At 37.0% G+C, this 17,719-nt stretch overlaps 1 protein-coding gene and 1 long non-coding RNA gene across 2 annotated transcripts in view; one reads left to right on the top strand and one right to left on the bottom strand.

The window, feature by feature from the left end:
* MPP7 (MAGUK p55 scaffold protein 7) overlaps positions 1–17,719 on the top strand; it is a 287,284-nt gene that overhangs the window by 197,523 nt on the left and 72,042 nt on the right. Inside the window, exons 7-11 of the mRNA XM_082740897.1 lie at positions 4,596–4,677; positions 5,253–5,338; positions 8,064–8,138; positions 8,605–8,801; positions 9,284–9,348. Of these exons, the coding sequence (XP_082597023.1) occupies positions 4,596–4,677; positions 5,253–5,338; positions 8,064–8,138; positions 8,605–8,801; positions 9,284–9,348 (505 nt within the window). The remainder of the gene's footprint in view (positions 1–4,595; positions 4,678–5,252; positions 5,339–8,063; positions 8,139–8,604; positions 8,802–9,283; positions 9,349–17,719) is intronic.
* LOC309869563 lies at positions 8,544–10,652 on the bottom strand. The gene is made up of 2 exons (XR_014314267.1): positions 10,146–10,652; positions 8,544–8,853 (listed from the first exon to the last, which is right to left on the bottom strand). It is a non-coding gene; the product is annotated as an uncharacterized lncRNA (long non-coding RNA).

The raw sequence follows: 17,719 nt of genomic DNA, 5'->3' as shown, positions 1-17,719 counted from the left end.
GGAAATTCATAGCAGTACAGGCCTACTTCAAGTAAATCTTAAATAATCTAATTTTACACAAAAAGGAAGCCCATAGTTGGTAGAAGGAAAGAAATAATAAAGATCAGAGCAGGAATAAAGGAAAGAGACAAAACGATAGAAAAGGTCAATGAAACTAAGAGCTGGTTCTTTGAAAAGATAAAGCAAGTTGACAAACCTTTGGCCAGATTCATCAAGAGAGAGGATCCAAATAAAATCAGAAATGAAAGAGGAGATCCAACTAACACCACAGAAATACAAAGAATCATGAAACTATGAACAATTATATGCCAACAAACTGGACAGCCTAGAAGAAATGGATAAATTCCTAGAAACATAAAAAATTTTCTAAGACCAAGTGATAAAGAACTAGAAAATCTGTATAGACCAATTACTAGCAAGGATATTGAATTAATAATCAGAATTTCCCAGTAAAAGTCTAGGACCAGATGGTTTCACAGATTATCAAACATTCAAAGATTGAATATACATACTTATAAAACTCTTACAAAAAATTGAAGGGGAGGGAGCACTTGATGAGTTTTAAAGCTTTACCCTAATACCAAAACTAGATAAGAATACCACATATACTCAAAGTTATAGGCCAATATCATTAATGACACTGATGAAAAAATTCTCATCAAAATATTAGCAAACTGAGTTCAGTAATACATTAAATCGATCATAAGCCACGATCAAGTGGGATTTAGTCTAGGGAATCAAGAATGGTTCAATGTCCATAGATCAATCAACATGACATACCACATTGACAAAATAAAGGATAAAAATCATATGATAAAAATCATATGATCTTAGTAGATGCAGAAAAATCATTTGAGAAAATTCAACATCCATTTATATGATCCAAACTCAATGAAGTGAGGGGAGATAATAAAGGCCATATATGACAGACCCACAGCTAACATCATACTCAACGGTAAAAAGCTGGCAATTTTTCCTCTAAAATCAGAAACAAGAAGAGGATTACACCCTATTGCCACTTTTGCTTAACACAGTACTGGAAGTCCTAGGCATAGCAATAAAGCAAGAAAAAGAAGTAGGAACCATCCAGGGGAGGAAGAACTAAAACTATAACTATTTGCACAATATTATATTAACATAATATTATATGTAGAAAGTCCAAAGACTGCACCAAAACTGTTAGAACTAATAAATGGATTTAGTGAAGTACAGGGATACAAAATTATCACAACAGAAATATGGCATTTCTATACATGAATAATGAATTATCAGAAAAACAATTAAGAAAACAATCTCCAAAACGAATAAAATACTCAGGAATAAATTTAACCAAGGAAGTGAAAAATGTGTGTATGGAAAACCATGAAATTGATGAAAAAGAAGACACAGATAAATGGAAAGATAGTTCATGGTCATGGATTGGAAGAATTAATGTTGTTAAAATGTCCAGACTACCTAAAGCAATCTACAGATTCAGTGCAGTCCCCTCTCAAAATTCCATGGACATTTTTCAGGGAACTAGAACAATTCTAAAATTTATATGGAACCACAGAAGATCCCAAATGTCCACAGTAATCTTGAGAAAGAAGAACAAAGTTTGAGGCCTCATGCTCCTTGATTTGAAATCATACAACTATAGTAATCAAAACAATTTGGTATGGGCATAAAAACAGATACACTGACCAATGGAACTGAACTGAGAGCCCAAAATTAAACCCACACATAGTATGGACCATTAATTTGCAACAAAAGAGCCAATAACATACAATGGAGAAAGAAAAGTCTTTTCAATAAATGATTTTGGGAAAAACTGGACAGCCACATGTGGAAGAATGAAACTTGACCACTGTATTGCACTATACTCAAAAATTAACTCATAGTGTTATATTAAAGACCTGAATGAAAGACCTGAAACTGTATAATTCCTAGAAGAAAACATAGGTGGTAAGCTCCTCAACATGTGTCTTGGCAATATTTTTGTATATCTGGCTCCAAAAGCAAGGGAAACAAAAATAAACAAATTGGACTACATCAAACGTCTGCAGCAAACCATTGAAATGAAAAGATAATCTACTGAATAGGTTTTTGCAAATTATATATCCGATAAGGGATAATGTCCAAAATGTATGAATAACTTATACAACTCAAAAAATAAAATAACAAAACAAAATCCAAACAACTCAATTAAAAAATGGGCAGAAAATCTGCATGAACACTTTTCCAAAAAGACTTCCAGATGGCCAATAGGCACGTGAAAAGATGCTCAATATCAGTCATTACTAGGGAAGTGCAAATCAAAACTGCATTTGATGTGTCACTTCACATCAGTTAGAATGGGCATTATCAAAAAGACAAGATACAGCAAGTGTTGGTGAGGATGTGGAGAAAAGGGAACCCTTGTATACCGTTCATGGGAATGTAAATTAGCGCAGCCACTATGGAGAACAATAGGGAGACTTCTCCATACTGTTAAAAAATTAAGACTGAACTAACATAGGATCCATCTCTTCCACTTCTGGCTGTTTATCTGAAGAATATAAAAATACTGACTTGAAAAGGTATATGCCTTGGGTGCCTGGGTGGCTCATTTGGTTAGGTGTCTGCCTTCAGCTCAGGATATGATCCATGGTCCTGGGATTGAGTCCCTCATTGGGCTCCCTGCTCAGCAGGGGGTCAGCCTTTCCCTCTTCCCCTCTCCCCTGCTCATAATATATATCTCTTTCTCTCTCCCTCTACTAAAAAAATAAAATCTAAAAAGAAAAAAAAGATACATGCTCCCCTATATTCATTGTGCCATTATATATAATAACCAAGACCTGAAAAGAACCTAAATGTCCAGTAGTAGACAAACAGGGAAGAAGATATGGTGTGTACGTATATACAGCAGAGTATTACCCCACCATTAAAAAGGACATGGAGAGATCTTGAAGGTGCTATGCTAAGTGAAAGAAGTTAGAGGATGACAAATACCATATAATTCTATTCATCTGTGAAATCTAGAAAAAAGCAAATGAACAAATAAAACAAACTCGTAGATACAGACAACTGATTGGTAGCTACCAGAAGGTTGGTTGGGGGACAAAATGGGTGAATGGGGTCATTATATAGTGATGGGTGGTAACTGGACTTCTACTAGTGATCTCTGTAGTCCATACATAGGTCAAATTGTAATGGCGTGTATCTGAAAGTCATAATAATGTTGCATACCAATTTTACCTCAATTAAAAACAGAAAAGTATGGGGGGAAAAGAACGCTCTGAAAAAATGGGTAATTAATCTTAAATTAGGTTACCAGACCCTTCTGCCATTAGTCATACTCTGATGGGAGGATTTGAGGTATTGTTAAGGCAAATGAAAGTTTGTGTAATCACACTAGTTTTATTAGAAATAATACATTTCTGGTGATCTTGGCTATAAGTAAACTTTAAAGAAAAGCAGAACTTACCATTAACAGTATGTTCATGATGGGTCTTTATGGGTCTGGTGTTTACGATTGTGGAGAGATGCTCATTTAAATCTTTGGACATGACCACATGCTTGGTGAAGAAAAATGTCACAAAATCTGATCACTTAAGTATTTGATTTTTTTAACCATTATTAGGTATCTGATAGCTGTCATAGAAAATATATTTATTATAAATGTATTCCTAATTTTGTTTACATACCTTTTTTAATGATACACACGTGTGTATTGACATGTGAGAAAAATGCGACTTTCTTTTTCCAGTGAATTCTGCCATGATCTAACGTGCATCTTTTTCGATGTGTATTGCCATTGTAGAATGCTTTCCTACACCGATGCCAGTTTCTTAGAAGGAAAGTCATAAAAAGGTGTTCAAAGTAACCATTTGTGCCTGATGTTCTTATAAAGCAACATTCAGTTAATTTGCTTCTGAACATCCATAAGTGAAGAATTTCTGGATCCTTTTTGAAATTGTTTCCTAATCTTCTGCCAGAATGTTGGTTCTCTTTGTACCAAGTGCAGTCCTAGTACGTGAAGACCTTGGAGTAACAGATCTTTTCTCCATTAGTTTATCTTACCACTAGGCAAGAAACATGACTAATTTCGGAGTTTAATTTTTCTCTTTTTTTGTCATTATGGCTGAGTTCTTTTACCATAGTAGTGTAATAAAGGATCGTGAAACTAAAAGCCAGATGATCTGGGTTTCAGTTTTCTAATTTATAGGAGATTTTTGTATTCACTTAATCTCAGTGGAGCCCACCTTCTTCATGGGGTATTAGAAAGACAAAGTGAGATGAGCAGATGCTGTCAAGGGGCAAAAACAAATTCAAATACAAGGCATTATAATGGAAAAAAAAATTGTATTTTTTATTGTGATGAAGAGGTTAAAGACTTGAAAAATCCTTAAATGGTGCTGAAAATTGGAGAGGTTGTGTCTGATAGAAAATCTTTCCAAGTCAGGAATGTTTGTACAATGAGGGGCATGGTGTCTGTTCCTCCTGCCTCGTACCTTTAATTTTTGTGTAATTGTTTTCACTTTTTTCCGGATAAATGTCCTTATTTCTGCTCCCTTTCCTACCACCCAGTGCACACCTTTACCCACAGGTACTTTTTTTTTTGTTTTCCTTCAAAGGGAGCTACCATTAAGAAAGACGAGCAGACTGGAGCCATCGTTGTGGCTAGAATCATGAGAGGAGGCGCTGCGGATAGAAGTGGTAAGCATTTTTTTAAAAAAAGAGGGAGAGAAGTGGTAAGGGTTTCAGCACCAGCCATGTGAACAAGTCATGTTGCATTTCATGGGCAACATTTCCAACATGTAATTAAGAGGATAACGATTTTTTGATGTAATACATCAAAACAGTAAGATACTTTGCTCTGTGCTGAACTGTGAAAACCTGTTGAAATACACGATACATCTCACTCAACTTTACAATCTCCGTTTACATGGGCTTCCAGAGTGATATTAGAGTCTGTTTCAGGTGTTCCTGATTCGAAAAGGATGACTGCATGTGTGCAGCCTTTAAAACAAGATAAAAATTCTTTTGTTAGGTGAAAATAATACACGTTTCTAGACAAAGGCTGCACTGCTGATGTTATTTCTTTGGCAGCATTATAACGTGGTAGTCTTTGATTCATTGCTGTTTAGAGGCACAGAATCTGAAACCAGAGAAGCCTAAAAGTGTCCTCATGTATTCGGGGCACCAAACAATGCTCGGAGTATGGACACAGTTGAGAATTGCGGTTCTTTCATAGGTAACTCAGCTAATTTATCCAATTTGCTACTTCTCAGGTCTTATACATGTTGGTGATGAACTTAGGGAAGTGAATGGGATTCCAGTCGAGGATAAAAGGCCCGAGGAAATAATTCAGATTTTGGTAAGCTGAAAATGTATTTTAAACCTGCAATAAAAATGAAATTGAATTAGTATGTTTCAGACTTGGTTACAAATGCAGAATTTGGATTTAGCTGTCCAGAGCTGTAATCCCAGCTTTATTACTTAATCCCTGTAAGTCCTTGGAAATTACCGTACTCTTTGCATTGTGCTGGCGTTTTCATTTACAGAATGAGAGCAAGAAGAGGTTAAATACCTCATGGCCTCAGTGTTTTGAGGATTAAATGACTAATGTATATAAAGAGTTTATTTCAGGGCCTGTCTCAAATAGGCACTTAAGAGACGGCATTTTCTCTGTTACTCGTGATGAATTTTTCTTTTTCCTTCTCCCATGGACATGGGCAGACTCTTGGCTATGCTTTCTAGGTATCTCAAACAGTGAGACTGATTTAGATGCCTTGTGAAATCTAAAACAGAACAAAATTATTTGAGGCCTTGACAGTATTAATTTTCCAGTTCATTTGTAAGGATAAAATGAGGGAGACTTGTTGCTTTTAATGTATGAAAATGTAAACATACAAAAAAAGAGTTTGGTATCTTCCAGCAGACCACCGTATATATGAATATTTAGTATGTGATTAAGATGGCATTTTAAATCCATGGGAAAACCAGGAAGTCATTTCATAAATGGTACTGGATACATTGATGATTCAGTTATAAAAAAGAAAGTGCCTATTTTACACTATACCCAAAACAAATCCCAATGAATTAAATATTTTAAAAAGTCAAAAAGTAAAGGAAGACTTTTTAATCTTGATGTGAAATTCAAATAGAAAGATAACTGAGGTGATGGCAGGAATTGAAAACTTTCTGTATGGAAAAAGATGCCATATGTTACCTGAAAGACCACATGACACTTAGGAAAAATATTGTCCATATATATGATAGGAGGTATTTTAATGTGCAAAAAGTTCACAAACATCAGAGAAAAAATATTTATAGAAAGGTTTACAAAAGAAAACATGAGGTCTGAAAAATACTGGATTAGAGGGATTTGAAAGCCTGATAATGGCTAGAGTCTGGGCATGTAGCCCTACTCATATGTTTCCAGTGGTGGGATGAATTTAGTAGATCTTATGAGATGGCTGTCTACCATTCGAATTTTAAATTTGCATACCCTTTAATCAAGAAGTTCAGTTGTTGGGAATTAACCCATGGGAAATAATTTGGCAAGCGTACTATATGAGCAAGATTGTACAAAATACTTAGAAATAGCAAGAGGGTTGCACTGATTGACTAATCACTCATCCACATGATGGCAATCACAAGGGCTGGTAGACCTATATGACTTGTAATCCTAGTAATTCTTACAGTGGTCGAGCGCTTAATGATACTGTTCTAAGGGCTTTGAACACATTAACACATGCACGCATGCGCGCGCGCGCGCGCACACACACACACACACACACACACACACACATTGTAGAATGGGAAAAGATTATAGAGAAGACTTGCTTTCTTTCCCCATTGCAGTTCAGTATTCTATGAATTCTTAAGATTTGTCTGTTGTTTTATGATAAGTAATAACAGTGATATTACCTGTTTGAAATCACTCCTGCTCTAAAATTTTGATACTTACACTGTTAAGCCCCTTTTTACTGGAGTCTCTGTCCTGGTGCTGCTGCCTTACATTTGCAAGAGCTGATTTCTCTGCAGCTTTTCCCAGCTGGGCTTTCAGGGGCTTCCACTGGTAAATGGAAGTTGGCTGTGGCCCATGGACGTTGACAAACAATACAAATCAGGGCCTCCTCTCAGCTGCCCCCAGAACAGAGCCCGAGTTTACGATAGTGCACCTCAGAGATAGTACCCAGTCTCCCTTGTCTCTCTCTCTCTCTTCCCCTACCCTCTCCTTTTTCCTTCCTCTCCTCTGCCTGATGGCATCTTCCTCTTTTCTTTTTTCCTTCCTTCCTCTCCAATATGTGCCAGATACTTAGTGCTTTCGTGGAGCTTAGAATTTAGCAGGGATAACAGAAACTAAGAAATAACCATATAAATGATTACTTCGTATGGTTGGGAGAAATGCTAAAAAGAAACCGAGAAAGACATGGGAGGGTATGAAAGGGACATCTGCTCTGGTCTGAGACGGCCGCAAAAGAATGGCCTGTATTGTTGTTGCTTGCTTTAATTAAATTAATAGTTAATCTTTTTGTCTTTTAATTAACCTATTACATTTGGCATTTTACTCACTAACCAGAGTATAATAGCAGTGAATGCTCGTTATTTTTTTCTGCTGAGCATTGCAGCTAATTGTGTGTGTGTGTGAGTGTGTGTGTGTGTGTGTGTGTGTATTATATAGTGAATCATACAACTGCATTGCTGACAGTACAGGTATTTTGTTCCTAAAAACATGGATGCCACTACTAAAATGTATCATCTGAACTTTGCACATCATCCTTAATATTGTCTGTATCAGGCAGTCTGCAGATTTGGTGCTTCTGTTTTGAAGTAGCTTAGCATGGATGCGGATACATTTTGAAAGTGCACTGAAGGTCAAGTGCATTTAGCCTTTCGTGTTTTTTAACTTACTTGAGCTCAAGTGCTTTCTCATATTGCAGGAATTTCTACAAAAATAGTTTTCTCAGTTTGGTTTATCTAAGAGTAGAAACCTCAAGCTTATAAATTTTCAGCATCATTCCCTTTTCTATCTATTTTGCTTTCCTTCTCCTGGGCTCTAGAAGTCCTCTGATAAGTCTTTCCTCTGTTACCAGGCTCAGTCTCAGGGAGCAATTACCTTTAAGATCATACCCAGCATCAAAGAGGAGACTCCATCTAAAGAAGGCAAGGTAATCATTCCTTAAAAAATCCTTTTTTGTTTTTGTTTTATTGGCGGTGGCGGGTGCTAATGTTTTCCCATCCTCTTTGTCACAGTGAATTCATTTTCATATTCTCTTTTTGAGAAAAAAGTCATTTTTGGGGGGGGGGGGACTCCTGTTTGGCTCAGTCGGTTAAGCATCTGTCTTCCGCTCGGGTCTTGATCCCAGAGTCCTGGGATCGTGTCCCACAACGGGCTCTCTGCTCAGCGGGGAGCCTGCTTCTCCCTCTGCCTTCCCTCCTCCCCCTTGATGCTCTCATGCTCTCTCTCTCTCTCTCATAAATAAATAAATAAAATCTTTTTTAAAAAATAAAATAAAAATTATTCTTTTTTCTTTAAAAAAAAGTATCCTTAAATCAAAGAAGAATCTTGGCCCTTTCCCATTTATTTATTTATTTTTTAAATATTTATTCCTTTTAAATGAAACTCTCTTCCAGATGTTTATCAAAGCCCTCTTTGACTATGACCCTAATGAGGATAAAGCAATTCCATGTAAGGAAGCTGGGCTTTCTTTCAAAAAGGGAGATATTCTTCAGATTATGAGCCAGGATGATGCAACGTGGTGGCAGGCAAAGCACGCGGATGATGCCAATCCCAGGGCAGGCTTGATTCCCTCAAAGCATTTCCAGGAAAGGTGAGCTGCTGGCGCGCGAATAGTGGTCTCTCTTCAAATGACCTTTTGTTCTCTGCAAAATAGCAGTGGAAGAGAGTTGTGATAAAAGGAGCACTAAAACCTTGCTTTAGAATCCTTTATCCCTCAGGTTTGGATTTCTGTTTTGTCTAACTAAGGATGAATAATGACCAAAAATAATACGACAGGACCCGGTCATATTCGGTTTTTGTGATGAAGCAACTGGAAAAATAGCACATTAATGTCTGAAACTCTATTGATGTGAAAGATGGTGGGGAAAGAAGAGTGATTTTGGAGTGGGGATGACTTATAAAAATTTGAAAAGGAGGGGATTTATTTTTTAATTTGAATAGATTGCATTGTGTTCATTTTTTCCCCCTGGCTTCCTGTTCCCCCCCTCCCTTGGGACTTTTAATATTTTGGTGTTATATTAATCTTGGATCTGTACTGAAAATTGATAGGCATTGACCTTCTTTTTCCCCCAGGAGATTGGCTCTGAGACGACCAGAAATACTAGTTCAGCCCTTGAAAGTTTCCAACAGGAAATCATGTAAGTTTGTTCATAAAAATGCAGAGTAACTAAATCTCGCTGTTTATTTTTGACTATTAAAGCAGGTGTTTGTGGGAGGACGAGAGCTCGTGGTGCCTTGTGACGGCTTTCGGATCATCATTTCACGGCAACCAAATAAGAAATGCACAGTAGAATATTTAAGTGAATCTTTTGAAGAAAGGGGGTGTTTGTGGTTGTTTGTAATAAACCCATGACTCACACTGTAAGCAGCTAACTAGCAAGGCTACCCTTCTTGACTTCTGAACGTGGGTGTTCTTATAAATGTAACCTCAAATGCAACGCTTTTATTCCTCCAAACCTAGAAGGTTCGGGTAAGACACTTCTTGGTAAAATCAGGGGAAGGAAATCTGCTACTTTCCTGGGCACAAAGGCAGTTGGGCCTGAGAAGAGTTGTTCTTGTTCTTAGCTCCTTGCTTGTCCAGAAATCAGAGTAACTCTGACCTTCAACTCGCCTGTTTGGAGTTGTTACAAGAAAGGATTAAAACAAAACAAGTGCAGGAAAAGGAGGAGGTAGGGTTACTGAGAGAAAGATAGTGCGGGTCGGGCTGCGTTCTTTTCCTCCCTTCACAACTCCTGTTGTCTCAGCTTCCCCTCTACGCCCCGCCCCCTCATGCCTGTCAAGTCCCCATCCCATAAATTTCCTCCTCCATCTCCCTAAACATTTCATGGTTCTAGGTATTTTTAAGAGTAAAAAAAAAAAAAAAGCCTTTTGTTTTCAGTACAGAGATTGTCCATTAAAAGATGAACGCACAAGTAAAATGGTGCTGGAATCTTACCCCAACATCTGGTTTTAGTATTGTCGCATTTTTCACATCTCCTGTTATTTCTGTCAGTTTGTCGACGCGTATCGCGCAGCAATTACAGTTTAAGAGAGCCAAGCTACGGTCGAGTATAGTATAAATCTCACAAGCAAGCGGATACTTCAGGTGGAGCACTGATTCAAAAGCCTGCTTGTTCTTGCTCCGTTGAGTCTGGGCCGAAGGAAAACCCCCTTGTCATAGAATGCCGCATGGATTGTGACATCGGAAAGTGCACAGTTTAACCAGAGGTTGCATCGTTCCTAAGTGCGATGAGTTTTTGCTGGCAGGGCCTCCACGGCGGCCACCTCCCTCGCCCTTGGAGGGATTTCTAAATTGGTGTCCTGCAGGCTTCTTTACACATTTGGTGCCTGGGGGTTACAATGTGTGTGTCACATGAGAAGGAAATCAGTGTGATTCTATTCGAATCTGAATCCTACTCCCAATTTGTTTGAGTCTTAGGCCACTTAGAGATGTCCAGTTGGTAGAATTGTGAATTTTCATTTACTTGTTTTTATAAATGTGTTTCTTAAAAAAAAAAAAAAAAAAAACCTACATAAAATGTGTATATTGTCTTTCTAACAGCTCTCCTAAAACTAGTTGCAGTATAAATGTGTGTGAATGTCAGAGGGAGTGTTTGTGGGCTTTTAATTATAATGGGCAATGTTTGTCTGGTAATATGAGGAGTTTTTATGTGATAGTCTTTAATATTTGACTCTGAAAAATATTCCAAAATTACTAACATGTCCTTATCTGGATGTTTTAGGGTTTTTTGTTTTCTGTTTGTTTTTTTGTTTTGTTTTGTTTCTGCTGCCTCTTGAAGACGATTTAGGAATGTTTACTGATTCCCATCCACACTTCCTTCCTTTTCTTCTTTTCTATTTTTTTTTTTTTAATTAGACTTAATTCACGGACATTCGTGTATTGGTGGTTCTCATATATGGATGTTCTCTATTTTTAAATAAAAACAAATTGGGTCAACATTATCCAGATCACTTGTGTGTAGTAAATGTGGCCTTATTCAGAGAGACAGTCTGTGTCTATGAAGCTTAAATAGAAAGTTAGTCCTTTTATTGTCAAATAATCAGAGTTCCATTTGAAGTTTTTTTTTTAATGCTTTCTCCTAAACCCCTGAACTCCAAAGTTTTGCAAAAATTATGATACTGGTTCTGAATATATTTAAGGTCATTTAAAAGCACTTTGTTCACTTTGTTCTGTAATCTGTGTATCTGATAGTGATTCTTTACATAACTACCCTTGTAAACTATAAAGGCCATCTAACCCAACACTTTCTGGACTTCAACATTTGGTACCTAGATTTTTAGGATAGGACATCCATCTTGTCCTTTGCTAAACTACAGAATAACATTATGAAGAAAAACAGAAAGTTAACATAAAATCTTTTATTTATATGACTTTGAATAATAATTCATAAACTAGGTTTTAAGAAACGTTTCTAATTTAATGTAAATATTTTAAAAGAGAAATAATTCTGTCATGCTGGTGTTTTATAAATTTATTATAAAATAGTCATATTGATAATTTTTGGCACTAAATTGTACAAGTGCGCTTAAAACCTAGGAGATTGTGTTAAACAGTGAATTTAGAATAATGACTTCAATCAGATAATAATATGTACCATATTCGCCAGTTAACTTCTTTCAGAGAATAATTGCCTGCATTACTGTGGTCTTACTCTTTATTTGACTCATGGTATATCATCATAACTCAAGTTTGCATGGAGGAAAAGCTCTGGAAATTTAAGGGTTCAGTCAATGTCAAGATCAAAGTCAGAAAGGACTGGAGAAGGCATTTATGTGGACTCGAGCTATAGATCCTGACTCCGTGGTAGATAAAGACAGGAGCCATAAAACTGACATCTTCAGGCTTTAAAACTGGCATCTTTACGCCAAACTGTGGTATTCATCTTAATGCTTGGTTATTTCCTCCCCTCAAGAATCTTGGCATATCTGATACAGATTGAGAAAATAGGCTTCTCGAACAAAATAATCTGCCTCTTGTAATTAAACATTCCTTAAAAATATGCACTCTTAAAACTAAAGCGTAAATGAATCTTAGAAGCTTGGTAGAGGGGACTCTTCCCCACTTCCTCCTCCAACAAAGAAATTGGTAATAGAATTCTGTGTTCCCTCCCTTTCTCCATCATCCGATGAGAGGCTCTCACATAATGGATTTCCCTTAGTAATAGAGACAGAACAGCCTAGAAGTCTGATCAGTTCTCTTTGACATGACCAACTTTTAGATTTTTACATGAAAGACACAGGTTAAGTGTTTTGGAAATTAGTTTAAAGCCTGTCTTATGTCTTAAGTAACGTATAGAAGTTTTAAGGACAGCCATTTGGCAGCTTGCAATTTTTGTGTCGATATTACTGAAAGTACTCTGTGATTTTTCTGCCAAAAGCTTATTTTTTTATAGTTCAGTTGCATATATAAAGCAATATGATCTTACCTAACCTTCAAAAAGAAATATGATTTTCTTTGATTAATTAAAATGCTGTTTGTTCCGTTTCTGTTGAAATTAAACTTTATAAGTTTTTGTCTTCCTAATAATACAAACATTAGTAACTTAGACTTCAACAGTATATAACATTTTAAATCTAGTTTACAGGGTTTGCAGAAAAACCTCCTCTTATTCAAGTAGTGTATGTTACAGGAGAAGATTCCGGTATGATTTTTGTTTATGGTGCTTAGTTTCTTTTTTTAGTTATTGAAGTATAAATACCTTAAAAGATCTCATACTGCTGATTGAATAATATCCATTAAAAAATTTTCTTTTACAAAACAGTTCTTACAGAATTTTTGTAATTAAAAAAAAATTCTGAAGGTATGATTTTTTTTTAAAGATTTGAAGGTAAAAATACAAAATACTGTATCTTAGAATCTGTTTTAACCAAATGTCACTGCTGTCGTATGGGTATAAGAGAAAATATTTAACTGGAGCCAGAGGTGTCCATTCAAGCAGCATATAACCAAGTCCACTCAAAGACAAGCATTTCGTGGGTTGAAGATCATAATCTACCAACAGTACAGTTTAAACACGGAATGAGCAAATTCACTCTTCATGGTGTCAATATTTTGGAAGGCCAAGCATTTGAGAATAATATATATACAATGTTCTAGGTTGTTACAACTATTCAAACTGAGTAAGCTCCTTTCTCCTGGCATCTTAACCAGTAATTTTTTTTTTTTTAAGATTTATTTATTTTTTATTTGACAGACAAAGATCACAAGTAGGCAGACAGGCAGGTGGAAAGAGAGGAGGAAGCAGGCTCCCTGCTGAGCAGAGAGCCCGATCCCAGTACCCTGGGATCATGACCGGAGCCAAAAGCAGAGACTTTCACCCACTGAGCCACCCAGGTGCCCCTTAAACAGTAATTATTTAGTGTGCTCATATATAAAGTTAATTCAGAAGTTAACAAGTAGGTTGCTTATGTTCTTATATTAAATTTGTATGCCTAAAACTCTGTCAAATATTTCTTAATATTGGTGGGGTTTTGTGTTAACAGAAACATAGGGGGTTTTAAAAAATACTGAAAGTAGCCCCCCGACCCCAATATTTACTTTGGAAAATGCCAAAGTTCAGAGTTTGTGTGGACAGAGGTGCAGATGAATTAGGCTGTAAACTGTATGTCTGACTGTTTATGTCAGGAGATGGTTGAGGTGATGGCCTAATTATTATTGCTCACTTTTCATCTCAGTCGACTGTGTTCTTCTTATATAAATTGAAGATACTCGTTCTAGAACACTCTCAGAAGGTACAGCTTTTCGCTTTTCCATTTGAAGGGTTCCAAGCCATACTGTCTCTTGCGTTTGTCTTGGGAACCCAATGCTATGCAGGAGAGAAAGGGCTGATTAACTATTAAGGGTGTACTCTGTGGTCACAGGTTATGGCAGACTTTTAGGAAGATTGATGTGGGTAGAGGGAGGCAGAAAAAAGCACAGCTTTGACCCTGTAAATGCGATCACACACCTATAAAGACACAATGTCTCCAACTGCCCAGAGTATCTGACGTTGCCCTGCTCAGAGGAGCTGGCGGCCAGCAGCGTGGACAATCTCCCCCTGCCCTCTTGCGTGGGGCTCATCTTGCCGAAGCATCGCCACTCCGTTCTCTGAAGACAGCCACAATTACTCTCTGTGACCTTCGTGGCTTCTCTTCTGTGGTTCTGTAGTTTTCCTGTCTTGCTTGTCAGTGCTTGAAGATGTGGAGAGTGAACTCCTTTTAGGCCGGGGAGGGTCAGGCTTTGGGGGAAGAGACAAGAGGCTGGTGTGCTGGGAGGGTATGGAGAGCAGACAGGAAGCTTGAAATTAACTTTTTTGACTCCCCCCCCCCCACCCCACCACCACCACCAACTTGTATTTCCTAGCATACAGTTAGAGTAACTAAAGAGTGATTTTGGCTTGATTGTATAGCATGGTACTTAAAAACGCAAACTCTGAAGCCAGATCGTGTGGGTCCCTGTTTCAGAGTGCTTCGTTTCTCTGTCCCTCTGGTTGCCATCTGTGACACGGAGGGAACAGTACTGGCTTCGTGGAGCAGTGTGAGAATTCAGTGCGTTTATGCATTTAGTGTACACAGAACAGTGCCTTCGTTAAGAATATAGTTCAGAATCGTGCAGTTGTCCCAAATGTCTCTGAAATCAACCTTTTCTATGTTTTCCTCTTTGTTCAGACTTGCTAAGTGTAAGGAAAAGTGTTCTTTGCTTTTCCTTGCGGCTGTCCATGAAGCTTGCTGCTGGCTTGGAGGTAGATATGCACAAAAAAGAGCTTCTCTTCCTACTTAGAGCATGGAAGAAACACTCTTCTGAGAATGTACACAGCATATTCACCACCTTTTATTAGATTATTAGAATAGGGAACATGCCGTACTATTTGTGACATGGAGATGTTTGTTTTTATTGTGGGTTGACCTTGGTGTTTTAACTTTTGTTCTTATGCACGTGTGTGTGAGAGACATGGCTTTTTAATCAGATGATAAAATCTGTTGGGCTTGACACTGGTTCTTTAATCAGGGTGCAACACTCATTCAATCCTGTTGTTCCTTCAGAAAATACACCTTCTGTTTAATAACCCGCTTTGTGGTGGGGTGTCTGCGATTGCAGACTCTGCTCGTATTATTTTTCCTAAGCCTGGTTGCTTGGCTCGGCTAATCCGTATCACATAGTTCATTGTTCATTTTCTGCTAATTTGTTTTAGATGGACGTGGCATTTCAAAGCTACGAAGGTAATGAGTGTAAATAAATTCACAGCTTGGGTGATGCTCAATACGAGCCCAAATAATAACGATTTGCTTGTCATTTTTGCGAATATTTCAAATAGATCCTATTTGAATAGAATATGTTCAATATTCTATTTCAGTATTCTATTCAATATCAATAGAATATGTTCAATAGAATATGTTCAAATAGATCCAATCCAGTTGGAGGACCCATAGGTATTTGAAAAAGAAAAATACAGTGGTGGTGCACACACTCTCCTAAGTGTTTTCTTTGACTGCCACTCTATAGTTTGGAGAGAGAAGTGAGCGGAAAACTGTCCCGATCAGCTCTATTTGTTCTCCAAAGTCTCATAGCAAAATGTGTTCTACCTTGACTTGTGGTTCGACTTTGCTTCTATTGAATTGCCAATTCTTTTTCCACCTTTAACGGAAGGCGAGTGTCCTCAGTCACACGGAACTCTTAAATTTCTTTCCTATTAGTAGCAATTAGTGATTTTTAGAATTATTCTTTAAAATACCTCTTATTAATACTGTAGCCAGAATGAAGTAAAGGGGTTCTTCCTGACTCATTTCATATGTGTAATAAATTGATAATACTGTTAAATTTACAGGATATTGAGACATTTTAAGGGCATTTTAAGGGTTGTTTCTAAATATATATTCTAAGTGTTAAACAGATTAGTTTATAAACAGAAATGTCCTACGAAAATAATCCCCCATTGAACGTATTACTTTGGAAATTTTTTTTCCTTATTATTTTTCCCATTTGGGCATTTAATAAGCTAAATGAAGGCTTTGCGCTTTTACTGCTTTAGTGTATGTATTCTTTTCAGACCAGGACTACAGTGCAGTCTAAAACGTAGTTTATCATGAATTCTGTTTGTTGACTAATAATTTTGAAATATTTAAAATACATTTCTTTTTCCCCTTTGGCTTTTCTAAGATGAGGAAACAGTTGAGTGTGGTAGGTAGATTTTTTTTTCCTCCCTCAGATGCATCTTCTTCCTCCTTTTAATTGTATTTTCTGCACATTTAATCATTTCCTTTCTCATTTTCTTTGTGCTTCTCAGAGGAAATTAAAGGTACATGTATAAAAGCTTCCCTGCCCCAGTCTACTAATTTTATTTAGTACAACTATGTGTGGGTTAAATTGAATATAGCAAGTAGTTTATAGAAGATTATTATATATCCAAGCTTCCATCTTGATGTTACAGTACCAAAACTCATGGTTGGATTCTGTTTGAGAACTGTACTGTTTTTGCTTCATATAGCAGAAATAAGGAAAGTAATCTGATAATACATTGTTTTTTGTCTCTGTCGGTAGTCTCAATGTTATTCAGATCTATCGGCATTCTTTGTTTAACATAAGGATGTCAGGGGAATCTTCTCAACTATTTGATTTCAGCACATGCTGTGCTGATAGTTCCAGAAGCATATTTATGTGAAGATAAGGGATCTATAGTAATAAGTACCCACTACTTCAATTAAATTTTTAAGATATGCATAACCCAGTTTTCACTTAACTCCAAGGAATAATTAATAACACATTGTTTATTTTAAAATGTTTTCGTCCGTTCATTTTTTTCAAAAACCAAACAAAAAGAGAAATAGTATGCCTTGATTCCTTCCCAACACAGAATTTCTTCCCCTCCAAAGCAAGGATGTATCTTAATCTCAACGTCTTTGTCTAATCTAAAGTCAGTGCTATATTTTACATATTATCAAAGAGCCTGATTTACAAAAATAAATTGACTTCGGGGGATCAAGTGTTGTAATTTTCTTAACTACGGAAAGTATAAACAGTGCAGGCAGATCTTTTACAATTTTCTTGGAACTGCATCAAGGAACCCCTGAAGGAGGCTGAAACACAAAATTGCATGATGTCTTAAAACATCACTTGAAGCTTAAATGTAAAACAAAACGTTTTATGTTTAAGAGTGGCGTTGTGAGGGCTGTTCTATGCTGTGCTTTACATAATTGTTTTAAGTAATTTATTTTTTGCATCTGTGGCTGGGCTTCTAACTGTTCTGCTTTATTTCTTGGCTTTTGTTCTGTATGCTTTTATACTCCATCCAGAAGATGCTGAATATGCTGGTAACCACAGTGGAACGTATATAGGTGAGCAACTGGTCGTGGAAGAGGATTTCTTTCTTTCTGTTGCTTTCTCCAAAACCAGGATGTTGTTTTACCTTAAGTGAGCGTGTTTGCACTAGCATGCTCTCGTGTTTGGTGGGGATGGGGGTGTGTGTGTAGCATGAACCTTTATGTTAAACAGGCTCCATGGCTTGAACATAAAGGAATTCATAGTGTGCTTTC

This window comes from Mustela nivalis (assembly GCF_964662115.1).
Source record: "Mustela nivalis genome assembly, chromosome: 7".
Taxonomy (NCBI): Eukaryota; Metazoa; Chordata; class Mammalia; order Carnivora; family Mustelidae; genus Mustela; species Mustela nivalis.
The sequence above is the reverse complement of the archived record's forward strand: the minus strand, read 5'-3'. Positions and strand labels throughout refer to the sequence as shown.